This window comes from Aotus nancymaae, unplaced genomic scaffold, assembly GCF_030222135.1.
Source record: "Aotus nancymaae isolate 86718 unplaced genomic scaffold, 86718_ANA_hifiasm-v0.15.2.pri h1tg000019l, whole genome shotgun sequence".
NCBI lineage: Eukaryota > Metazoa > Chordata > Mammalia > Primates > Aotidae > Aotus > Aotus nancymaae.
Genome location: NW_026988431.1, coordinates 1,416,030 through 1,428,936, shown reverse-complemented (window position 1 = coordinate 1,428,936; position 12,907 = coordinate 1,416,030). Strand labels below are relative to the sequence as shown.

Here is a 12,907-nt window from a genome sequence, read left to right as displayed (position 1 = left end):
AATAAACCTGTCATGGCCCTCATTACAGTTGCCCTTGTCTGCAGTTTCTCTAGTATGTTAACATTAACATTGTAGATAGACATCAAATTGTCTCTCCTCCTCGGTCTCATTCATAGAGACACAGTGTACGTAATTTATATACTTGCAACCCATACTGTTTACAACCTATACTCAGGATTTAGGTTCTTTAGTGTTCTTTTATAATGGCTTATATTAAAATTTCTACCTATCAAAAGGCAAAACTTTCATTTACAATCCATTGGTTTTATTCCTTATAATAAAAAGTCTTATTTTAAAATTTTTTATCCACTTAGCTAATTTGGTTTTGTTCTTTTAAGTGATGGGCAGTCTTCGGCCATTCCTGTAGCCAGTATGGAGTTTGCAGCCATATGTCTCAGAAATGCCTTGTTGCTGCTACCTGAGGAACAGCAAGATCCAAAGCAGGAAAATGGGTCTAAAAATAGTAATCAATTAGGTGGGAACACAGAGAGCAGCGAAAGCAGTGAAACTTGCAGGTATTCTAATCCTTGTGACCTCCCTTGGCAAAATCCTTTCAGGACTTCTTTAGTAAACACTTTTGTTTTTTAAAGTAAATTCCTAAAATCTTCAGCCTAAATTTCTGAAATTCTCTTTTGCATAACAGGAAGGGAAAGTATTTATATTTCTAGTCTTTCTGGAAGAGAGAAATAAGGTGAAGGCTAAGTTAGGAGAAATCCTTGAAAAAGAAAAGTAGAAAGTAGCAGCTTTGATATGGTGGCTTACTCCTGTAATCCCAACACTTTGGGAGGCTGAGGTAGGCGCATCCCTTGAGGTCATGAGTTTGAGACCAGCCTAGCCAACATAGTGAAATCCTGTCTCTAGTAAAAATACAAAAAATTAGCTGGATGTAAAATGGGCACCTGTAATCCCAGCTATTCTGTAGGCTGAGGCAAGAGAATCCCTTGAACCAAGGAGGTTGCAGTGAACCAAGATTGTGCCACTGCACCCCAGCCTTTGCAACAGAGTGAGACTTTGTCTCAAAAAAAAAAAAAAAAAAGAGAGAAAAAAGAAAAAAAGTAGCAGCTCTTCATTGACAGGAGGGATGTTTGTAAGAAGTCCTGTTATCACGCCTGTAATCTCAACACTTTGGGAGGCCAAGGCAGGCAGATCACCTGAGGTAAGGAGTTTGAGACCATCCTACCAGCATGGAGTAACCTCATCCCTACTAAAATTATAAAATTAGCCTGGTGTGGTGGCACATGTCTGTAATCCCAGCTACTCAGGAGGCTGAGGCAGGAGAATCGCTTGAACCGGGGAGGTGGAGGTTGCAGTGAGTTGAGGTAGTGCCTTTGCATTTCAGCCTGGGCAACAAGAGTGAAACTCTGTCTCAAAAAATAATAAAAAACTTTGGCCAGGCGTGCTGGCTCACGCCTATAATCTCAACACTTGGGGAGTCCGAGGTGGTTGGATCACTTGAGGTCAGGATTTTAAGACCAGCCTGGCCAACCTGGTGAAACCCCATGTCTATTAAAAATACAAAAATTAGCCAGGCATGGTGGTGGGCACCTATAATCCCAGCTACTGGGAAGGCTGAGGCAAGAGAATCCCTTGAACCTGGGAGGTGGAGGTTGCAGTGAGCCAAGATCATTCCAGTGCACTACAAAATGAGATTACTTCTCAAAAAAACAAAAAAATTATTAAAGTAAGTGCTTAACTCCTAAAGCTTCTCATTTGTTATTATCCTCTGCCTATCACCTTAATATACTATAATCACCAACCTCCAGAATATTTTTGTATAGTTCCAGTTTTCTAGTATAAATTCAAAATTGTGCAAATCTAGGCAGGGAGCAGGAGGCCAAGAGTTCAAGTCTAGTCTGGGCAGCCTGGCCAACCTGGTGAAACCCCATCTCTTCAAAAAATTAAAAATAAATAAAAATTATGTGACTCTTTAGAAATTGGGAGAACTTATCTAGTAAGGATAAAACAAATACCATTGTATAGAGGAAATTCTGTTTTTTTCTTTTTTTGTTTGTTTGTTGAGACAGTCTCCCTCTGTCACCCAGGCTGGAGTGCGGTGGCATAATCTCAGCTCACTGCCACCTCCACCTCCCTGACTCAAGCAGTTCTCCTGCCTCAACCTCCTAAGTACCTGGGATTACTGGCGAAGCACCACTACACCCGGCTAATTTTTGTCTTTTTAGTAGAGACAGGGATTTGCCGTGTTGTTGAAGCTGGTCTTGAACTCCTGGCCTCAAGTGATCTGCCCATCTCCACCTCCCAAAATGCTAAAATTGCAGGCATGAGCCACCACGCCCAGCTGGAAATTCTGCTTTTTAGACATGACATCTTTAAACTCATGTCTCCCATCCCAGTGTTTTCTCTTGATTGTAATATTAATACATATTTACTATGGAAAATTTAGGCCAGGCATCTTAGCTCACACCTGTAATCCCAGCACAAAGGGGGACCAAGGCTGAAGGATTGCTTGAGGCCAGGAGTTCAAAGCCAGCTTATGCAATGTAATCAGACCCCATCTCTACAAGAAATAAAAAAATTAGCTGAGTGTTGCACTTGGCACCTTTAGTCCCAGCTACTTGGGAAGCTGATGTGGGAGGTTTGCTTGAGCCCAGGAGTTTGAAGCTGCAGTGGCTATGATCGTGCCACACTGCACTCCAACCTGAGCAACAGAATCTCAAAAACCCAGTCTCAAAAAAAGGCAGGGATGAGGGGTTGGGGTAATTAGAAGAATGAGAAATGTGTGAAAATTTTGAGTGATTTCCTTCATAGTAAAGATAACTTTTTTTTTTTTTTTTTGAGATGAAGTTTCATTCTTGTCACCCCCTAGCTTAGAGTACAATGGCACAATCTTGGCTGACTGCAACCTCCGCCTCCCAGGTATAAGCAGTTCTCCTGCCTGAGCCTCCCAGGTAGCTAAGATTACAGGCACCTGCTACTATGCCCAGCTAATTTTGGGGGTTGTTTTGTTTTGTTTTGTTTTGTTTTGTTTTGTTTTGTTTTCGAGATGGAGTCTTACTCTGTCGCCCAGACTGGAGTACAGTGGCATGATCTCGGCTCACTGCAACCTCCGCTTGCGAAGTTCAAACAATTCTTCTGCCTCCGCCTCCCAAGTAGCTGGGACCACAGGCATGCCCCACCACACCTGGCCAATTTTTTGTGTTTTTAGAAACGGGATTTCACCATGCTAGCCAGGATGGCCTGGATTTCCTGACCTCAGGCAATCCAGCTGCCTCAGCCTCTCAAAGTGGTGGGATTACAAGCGTGAAGCACCACCCAGCCAGTTAGAGATTTTTTAAAGCAGTATTGTGTGCTGGGGAAAGAAACTAATATATAGTATAGCTTTAACATGTTAGTGTTACCAAATTACTAAGCATTTTTATTGTTTAACGTTTTTTTTTTTGAGATGGAGTTTTATTCTTGTTGCCCAGCTTGGAGTGTGATGGCATGATCTCGGCTTACCGCAACCTCCACCTCTGTCTTGGCCTCCCGAGTAGCTGGGATTACATGCATGCGCCACCACGCCCAGCTAATTTTGTACTTTTAGTCGAGACGGGGTTTCTACACGTTGGTCAGGCTGGTCTGGAACTCCCAACCTCAGGTGATCCGCCCGCCTCGGCCTCCAAAAGTGCTGGGATTACAGACTTGAGCCACTGCACCCGGCCCTGTTTAATTCTTTTACACTTTTGTTGTAAAAAGCTATATGGGAGTAAGGACAGGGAAACAAAATTTTATATTCAATTATTTATTTGTGGCTTTTCGTAATTAAGACTCTTACCTCTATTTTAGCAGTAAAAGCCATGATGGAGATAAATTCATTCCAGCTCCACCTTCTTCTCCATTGAGAAAACAGGAATTAGAAAATTTAAAGTGAGTATCTAAACAAAATTAGCATTGCATCTATTGAACACATTCTTTTTTATCTTGTTTATACTGTTAATACGATGAATTACACTCGTCAAATGTTAAACCAATCTTTCAATCTTGTGATAAGCCCTACTTGGTCAGAATGTATTTTCTTTTGTATAAATTTTTAGACTTGATTTGTCAATATTTTGTTGGGAATAGGTGCTTCTATATTCATGAGGAAAATTGTTTCATACTTTTCTTTCCTTGAAATGATTTTGTCAGATTTGGTTTCAGGGTTATGCTGACCATATAAATGAGTTGAGAAGTGTTGCTTCCTCTGTTTTCTGCAAGAATCTGTGTAAGATAGGCATTACTCATGTACACAAAGGGGAACAACAGGCACTGGGGCCTCCTGGAGGGTGGAGGGTGGGAGGAAGGAGAGGATCAGAAAAATACCTATTGGGTACTAAGCTTAGTACCTGGGTGACGAAATAATCTGTACAACAAACCTCATGACACAAGTTTACCATATAACAAACCTGCACATGTACCCCGGAACCTAATAAAAGGACAGGTATTACTTCTTCCTTAAGTATTTGATAGAATTCACCAATCAAACTATCTAGCCTAGGGTTTTCTTTGCAGGAAAGTTTTAGATAATGAATTCGACTTGTTCAACAGAACACTTTTCAGATCTTGTATTTCATCTTCTGTCAGTTTGAGTAAGTTTTATTTTTCAAGAAATTTTTCTTTTTATATGTTGTCAAATTTATTGACATAACATTGTTCATAATTTTTTTTACCTTTTTAATGTCTGTGGAATCTACAGTTATACCTCTATACCTCTGTTTTCTTTTCTTTTCTTTTTTTGAGATGGAGTTTTGCTCTTTTTGCCCAGGCTGGAGTGCAATGGCAAGATCTCAGCTCACTGCAACCTCTGCCTCCCAGGTTAAAGCAATTCTGCCTCAGCCTCCCGGGTAGCTGGGAGGCTGACATGGGAGGATCACTTTAAGCCCTGGAGGTTGTGGCTGCAGTGAGCAGTGATTATGCCACCAAACTCCAGCATGGATGACAGATCAAGGCTCTCTCTCTAAAAATAAAAAATAATATAGAGACCTAATCTACCCTTTATCCGGTTTCTCCATAGATAGCATCTTACAGAACTTTAATACAATATCACAGTCAAGATACTGACATTGATACAGTCAAAATACAGAACTTTTTTTGTTGTTTGTTTTACAATATCTTCATTACATTCAATTTCTTAAAATTTTTTAAAAAATTTTTATAGAGGTGCGGTCTTGCTGTGTTGTCCAGGCTGGTCTCAAACTCCTGGCCTCAAGCAATCCTGTCACCTTGGCCTCCCAAAACACTGGGATTATAGGTGTGAGCCACTGTGGCCAACCCAGAGCATTGTCATTACTACAAAAGATCCCTCATATTGCCCTCTTATAGCCATACCCACTTCCACTTATTTAACCCTTGGTTACTACTAATCTGTTCTCCATTTCTATAATTTTGTCTTTCAAAAATGTTACATAAATGGAATCATACAGTATGTAACCTTTTGAGATTAACTTTTTATTCAGTAAAATTCTTGGAAAATTCATTTAAGTTTGCTGAATAAATCAATAGTTGTTCCTTTTTATTGGTGTTATTCCATGGTGTGAATGTACCTCAGTTTAACCATTCACCTATTGTAAGACATCTAGCTTGATTTCAGTTTTATTTACAAATAAAGCTGCTAGAAATAGTCACAGGTATTTATGTGCACATAAATCTTTGTCTCTCAGGGATGAATGTCCAACAGTGCTGAATAGCAGGGGAGTTACATGTGTTACGTTTTTAATATTTTAAGAAACTGCCAAACTCTTTTTAACAGTGACTATACCATTTTACATTTCCACCAGCAATGTATGAGTGATCCAGTTTCTTTACATCCTCACCAGTATTTGGTATTTTCTTTTTTAAAAAAATTTATTTTTTCATCACACATTTGTTTTGATATGTGTGTGTTATAGGTACTTTTTTTTTTTTCTTTTGAGACAGAGTCTCGCTCTGTTGCCAGGCTGGAGTGCAAGTGGTGTGATCTCGGCTCACTGCAACCTCCGCCTCCGGCGATTCTCCTGGCTCAGCCTCCTGAGTAGCTGGGATTACAGGTACATGCCACCATGCCCTGCACATTTTTGTATTTTTAGTAGAAACAGGGTTTTACCATGTTGGTCAAGCTAATCTCGAACTTATAACCTCGTCATCCGCCCACCTCTGCCTCCCAAAGTGCTGGGATTACAGGCATGAACCACCACACCTGGCCTGAGTTTTATATCTTTCATGGTACAACTGTTTGCTTTCCATGTCATGGTATGAGGATTGGTGATCTTCAGAGAAAATAATATTACTTCCTTTTTTTGTGAAAGGGTGCAAAAGGCTTCCATAGAGAATTCCATCATCATAAAGTGAGGCAACGATGGATTCTCTAGTATATCTGTATTTTCTTCTTATGGAGCAGCTGGGAGGGAGAAAGGAAAGAGTACAAGCTGGAAGGAGCTTTAGGGTGGATTTAGAAACAGGACTGCTATGTCAGACAGTAGCAATGGTAATGTGGAGACAAATGGTGAAGGGGAGGAGTTGTAAAAGAATTGTGTCTTAATTTTCAAAGCCATAAAGCTCACAGTGCAGGTAGGTGTGTTAAAGGGCAAATCTGTGATCAGGAGCCAGCTGTCTTCAATGTAAGGAGCCTAAGCACTATGTTTTAAGATTGTGGAATTCTTATAGATTTCATCTATTTCTGACCTGACCTCTTTCAGGTTATTGAAAATCTGACTACTGTATAGTTTAGCTTTTATGGACTATTAAACTTGACCCCTAGGGCTCAATAATACCCAAGATACCAATGCAAAGCCCCATTTTCTGTTTCCAGCATAACTAATATGCAGTAAATTATCATGATTTTTCTAATGGTCATTTTTTATGATATGGGTTCACAGCCCCTTGAGAATTTTCTTTTTTTTTTTTATTTCTACATAAATTAAGGTAAGTCCAAAAAAATTTCATTCTAACCAAGTTACCGCCTATGTTTTTAGAAAGCAGATAGTAATTGAAGAAGTTGTGAGATTCTATATTAAATCAACATAGTTTTCAGAAAAATATTCTCACAAGTAAAATAAAAACGTGGCCCCAAATTAGGAAAATGTCTCAGAAATCAACTAACCAGTTTAATTGTCAGGTTTAGATGAACTTAGAGATACAATATAATGGATCAAGAAAGTTACATAATCATCCTTTGGTATCCTTGAGGGATTGATTTCAGGACCCCCAACAGATACCAAAATCATTAGATGCTCAAGGCTGTTATGTAAAATATTGTAGTGTTTTCAGATAACCTGTTCATATCCTCTCATACTTTTTTTTTTTTTTTTGAGATGGGGTCTTGCTCTTTTGACCAGGCTAAAGTGCAGGTGCTCAGTCTCAGCTCACTGCAACCTCCACCTCCTGAGCTCAAGCGATTCTCTTGCCTTAGCCTTCATAGTAGCTGGGACTACAGTGCCACCCCATACCTGGCTAATTTTTATATTTTTTAGTAGAGATGGGGTTTCACCATCTTAGCTAGGCTGGTCTCGATCTCCTGACCTTGTGATTCACACACCCTGGCCTCCCAAAGTGCTGGGATTACAGATGTGAGCCACCGTACCTGAACTCATACACTTTATTTTTATTTGATTTATTTGTTTTTTGGGATGGAGTTTTGCTCTCGTTGCCCAGGCTGGAGTGCAATGGCGTGATCTTGGCTCACTGCAACTTCTCCATCAGCAATTCTCCTGCTTTAGGCTCCCAAGTAACTGGGATTACAGGCATGCACCACCACACCCAGCTAATTTTTGTATTAATAGAGGCAGGTTTTCACCATGTTGGCCAGGCTGGTATTGAACTCATAGCCTCAAGTGATCTGTCTATCTTGGTCTCCCAAAGTGCTGCGATTACAGGCATGAGCCACCGCGCGCGGCCCAGAAAAGGATATTTTTTATTCAAGTAACTGCAAATTGGAAACCAGAGGGGGAGCCCCAGGCTGGGACAAATCATGGCTACCCCTCCCCTACAGAACAGGGGGAGGAGGTGGCCCCTATACCCTTTATGGTCGATTCGGGTCCCCTTGCTAACTCTGCTGCAGCATCCAAGGGGCAGGGCCCCACCTTCCCTGGAACTGGAGTAGTCGGTCACCCAGCCTGCCATGCCCCAGCCCCTCTTCCCCATGAAGAGTATCTTGGGGTAGGGTATCATGGGCAGAACAGGAGGCAATGAGGATGGACATTTGGCGCTGATAGCAGGAGCAATGATGGATGTCAAACAATTGAACATTGAACAAAAAACAACACAACTGTCCAGAGGTAGTTTATGAACAGAGGAAAAATGGAACCAGAACCTTGGCGGGCAGGGAGGAGCAGGAGGGTTGGGAGTGGGCAGGGTGAGCTCCTTGTTATTGGTGCCCCATCTGAGAAGGGGGAAATGGCCGAGTGGCAGAAGCAAAGTAGGGTGAGGGGAACAGCTCCAGCCCATCTCAGGTGGTGGCCACAGAGCTCATGGGCCTCACCTGGACAATAAGTGACTTCATCTCCATCACCACAATATATACTCAGATCCCAGGTGGAGGGCCAGGGGGCTGGGGCCACAGTGAAAAGAGTGAAGGGGACTCATACCTCTCCTGCCTTCTGTAGCCAAAGGGGGCTGTCCAACCTAGTGGAGGGACTAGAGAAGGGGAAGGATGAAAGGTGTGAGCCCTATGTGGTGACAAAGGCAGTTTGGCTGGGGGAATTCTGGGGGGCCAGCACCCCCCTCCATTGGCCACACCTGCTGTTGCCAGAGCAGTGGAGTGGGGCATGCCAGGATGAGATGGGGCTTGGGCCCTTTTTAAGGCCAGGGGAACCCTCCCAGGCCCCACTGTGGGTAGCCAGAGGGAACAGTAGAGGAGCAGAGAGGGCGCCCCCAAACCAAAAGCCCAGAGAGCAATGTCCCCATCACCAAGGGAGTGGGGACGCAGCAGGTGCAGGGAGCGGCTAAGTGGGATGTTAGCCTTGTCCAGGAGGGCATGCGTGTATGCATGGGTGGGTGGAGGAGCTGGGAACTGAGGCCAGGGGAAAACTGCTCCCCACTCAGCCCATGGGGGCCCTGCAGCAGCTGGTGTGCTGTATAGTGTGGTGGTGAGGGCGCAGGTGGAAAATGGGGGTGGCGGCTGGAGGCGGTGGTGATGGTGGGCCTGGGGAAGGGGCAGGGGCGGTGGGAGCTAAGCAAAGCTATGCAGTCCCAGAAGGAAGCTGCTCCTCCAGTGAGGAGCAGGCGGCACACACGGTCACTGCTCCTCCTCCGAGGACTTCTGCGAGATGCCCTCCTCTTCCTCCTCCTCCAGTTTTTTGGGTCTGCCCCTTGGTTTCCTTCCTGGAGTTGTGGTGGTTTTCCAGGTCTTGGCAGCACCTTTGTTTTTGCTTCCGTTTGGTCTTAGGTGTTGGCACTTCGCTGGGCTCCTTCTGACTCCCTGCCAGCGCTGTCCCAGGACTCACCGGAGGCTGCTTGCATGGCCTGCCCCGGTCCTGCTTCTCAGTGCCATCCTTTTCCTGCTTGGAGGCCAAGGGCTGGCTAGACTTTGAGCTCGATTCACTCATCTTCCCTTCTCTAAGGAGCAGGTGGAAGAGTGATGGCTGGGATGGCCTTCTTGGAGCCGTGCCAGCACCAGAAATAGCCCCGGCTCAGAGTCCCAATTAGAGGACAGAATATTTCTATTTATAGTTGGTTGAATCTACAGATTTGGAACCTCTGGATTCCAAGCACCAACTGTATATATAATGACACTTTTAGAATTTTGTGCCAGTTTCTGAAGCACTCAACGCTGTATGAAACCATAAGTTTTATTCAATTATAGAAATACACACTCACAATTATATTCTGTGCCCTGGAACAAAATAAATGCTATGACTTTGACATTTTAAGGTGATTCAGTTCCTAGATATTTACCAAAGTGAAACAAACTTGTCCACAAAAGAATTTTATAGCAGCTTTACTCCTGGTAGACAAAGCCTAGACATAGCCCAGGTACTCATCAGTAACAGAATGGATAACTAAGTTGTATTACACTTGTATTTTGGAATACTACTCAGCTATAGGGAAGAACCAATGAGGTCGAGCACAGTGGCTCATGCCTGTAATCCCAACACTTCGGGAGGCCCAGGCAGGCAGATTGCTTGAGTCCAGGAGTTTGAGACAAGCATGGGCAACATGGCGAAGCCGCATCTGTATAAAAAATTGGCTGGGCATGGTAGTGCACTCCTATAGTTGCAGCTGCTTAGGAGGCTGAGCTGGGAGGATCACCTGAGCCCTTAGGTTTGAGGCTGCAGTGAGCTGAGGTTGTACTGATGCACTCCAACCTGGGTGACAGAATGAGACCCTCTTTCAACAAAACCAAAACCAAGCCAGGCACAGTGGTTCACGCCTGTAATCCTAGCACTTTGGGAGGCTGAGACAGTTGGGTCACAAGGTCAGGAGTTTGAGACCGGCCTGGCCAACATGACGATACCCTGTCTCTCCTAAAAATACAAAAATTAGCCGGGCATGGTTGCGGGCACCTGTAATCCCAGCTACTGGAGAGGCCTTGGCAGGAGAATCACTTGGACCCAGAGGCAGAGGTTGCAGTGAGCCAAGATTGTGCCATTGCTCTCCAGCCTGGGCGACAAGAGCAAGACTCTGTCTGAAAAAAAAAAAAAAAGAAAAAGACCAAAACCAATGCAAAAGTTAACATGGATGAATCTCAAAAAATTTTTGTTTCTTCTTTTACTTCACATAAGGTATGTACTGTGTGATTCCATTTATACCATTTATATGACAAACAAAACTTTCCTAATAGACTAATTGATGTTGCTAGAAATCAGAACAGTGGTTGGGGGAAAGAAATGTAAACACATCAATTTAAGCAGCAGACCCCAACCTTTTTGGGACTAGGGACCAGGATCATGGTAGACAGTTTTTCCACAGACAGGGTTGTGGGGAAGGTGGTTTCAGGATAATTCAAGCACATTACATTTATTGCGCACTTTGTTTCTATTATTATTACATTGTAATATATAATGAAATAATTATACAACTCACCATAATGTAGAATCAGTGGGAGTCCTGAGCTTGTTTTCCTACAACTAGATGGTCCCATCTGGGGGTGATGGGAGACAGTGACAGATCATCAGCCATTAGATTCTCGTATGGAGCGTGCAACCTAAATCCCTTGCATGCACAGTTCACGATAAGATTTGCACTCCTATGAGAATCTAATGCCGCTGCTGATCTGACAGGAGGAGGAGCTCAGGCAGTGATGCAAGCCATGGGAGCAGCTGTAAATGTAGGTGAAGCAGGCCGGTCATAGTGGCTCATGCCTGTAATCCCAGCACTTTGGGAGGCCAAGGCAGGTAGATCACCTGAGGTCAGGAGTTCAAGACCAGCCTGGCCAACATAGTGAAATCCTGTCTTTACTAAAAATATAAACATTAGCAGGGTGTGGTGGTACACACCTGTAATTCCAGCTACTCAGGAGGCTGAGGCACAAGAATCGCTTGAACCCAGCAGGTGGAGGTTGCCATGAGCCAAGATTGAGCTACTGCACTCCAGCCTGGCCGACAGAGCAAGACTCCCTCCAAATAAAAAAACATATAGATGGATGGATGCATGGATGGATGGATGGATGGATGGATGGATGAAGCTTTGCTCACTTGCCCGCCACTCCCCTTCTGCTGTGCCGCCCAGTATCTAATGGTTTTGGGAGTTGGGGACTTCTGATTTAAAGTATACAGTTTGATATATATGTCCATATGAATCGTGCATTGTAATGTATATAAACTATACCTCAATTTTAAAATTTAAGGTAAGGTATTAACATTTTGGAATTTACCTTGTTCCTACAATAAAATTTTAAAAATTAGCAGGGCATGGTGCCACACACATGTAGTGCCAGCTACTCCCATGGCTGAGATAGGAGGATCACTGGAGCTTAAGAGGTCAAGACTACATACACTGAGCCATGATTGTGCCACAGCATTCCAGCCTGGGTGACAGAGTGAGACCTTGTCTCAAAAATAAATAAATAAATAATTGAAATTTTGTGAAATTAACAAAAGTTTTAATATATTATTTTGGGAAATGTAATTTAACCTCTAGTAATTGATAAATGGAGGCTTTTCCTTACATATCATTTATGAGGCAGCACGACATGGAAAACTTGGTTTACTTCTTTTTTTTTTTGTTCAGTTTTGTTCTGTCACCCAGGCTTGAGTGGAGTGACACAATCTCTGCTCACTGCAGCCTCTGCCTCCTGGGTTCAAGTGATTCTCCTGCCTCAGCTTCCCAAGTAGCTGGGATTACAGGTGCCCGCCATCACACCCAGCAGCTAATTTTTCTATTTTTAGTAGGGACGGCATTTCACCATGTTGACCAGGCTAGTCTCAAACCCCCGACTTCAAGTGATCTGCCTGCCTCAGCCTGACAGGCATGAACCACCATGCCAGCCAAATTTGGTTTCTTAAGAAAGAAGAAAATGCTTATCTACTTGTATTTAATATGTTTTCCTTAGACTCTAAGACTGCAGTATCAACCACATATGACCACTAAGCACTTGAATTGTGTCCAGTGTGAATTCAGGTGCACTATTCAAGTGTAAGATACACACCAGGTTTCAAAAAGTACTATGAAAAAAATGTAAACTATGCTATTAATTTTTATATCAATTATATATTGAAATGATATTTTAAATATAGTAAGTTAAATATATTAAAAATAGGCTGGGCACAGTGGCTCACACCTGTAGTCATAGCACTTTGGGAGGCCGAGAGCCAAAGTGGGCGGATCACAAGGTCAAGAGATAGAGACCATCTTGGCCACCATGGTGAAACCCCATCTCTACTAAAAATACCAAAAAAATTAGCTGGGCGTGGTGGCAGACACCTGTAGTCTCAGCTACTCAGGAGGCTGAGGCAGGAGAATTTCCTGAACCTGGGAGGCGGAGGTTACAGTGAACCAAGATTGCACAACTGCACTC

The 12,907-nt window shown here is 43.2% G+C and overlaps 1 protein-coding gene and 1 pseudogene across 2 annotated transcripts in view; one reads left to right on the top strand and one right to left on the bottom strand.

Moving 5' to 3' along the window:
• The window catches only part of CNOT10 (CCR4-NOT transcription complex subunit 10), a 92,397-nt gene that overhangs the window by 51,392 nt on the left and 28,098 nt on the right, over positions 1 to 12,907 (top strand). For both annotated transcript variants that reach the window (XR_010343430.1, XM_012435572.2), the window contains exons 12-13: positions 339 to 515; positions 3,784 to 3,864. Coding sequence is in view for 1 of the 2 variants with exons in the window: in XM_012435572.2 (XP_012290995.1) it covers positions 339 to 515; positions 3,784 to 3,864 (258 nt within the window). In the remaining variant the exon portion in view is untranslated. The remainder of the gene's footprint in view (positions 1 to 338; positions 516 to 3,783; positions 3,865 to 12,907) is intronic.
• LOC105705643 (high mobility group protein HMG-I/HMG-Y-like) lies at positions 9,158 to 9,497 on the bottom strand (annotated as a pseudogene).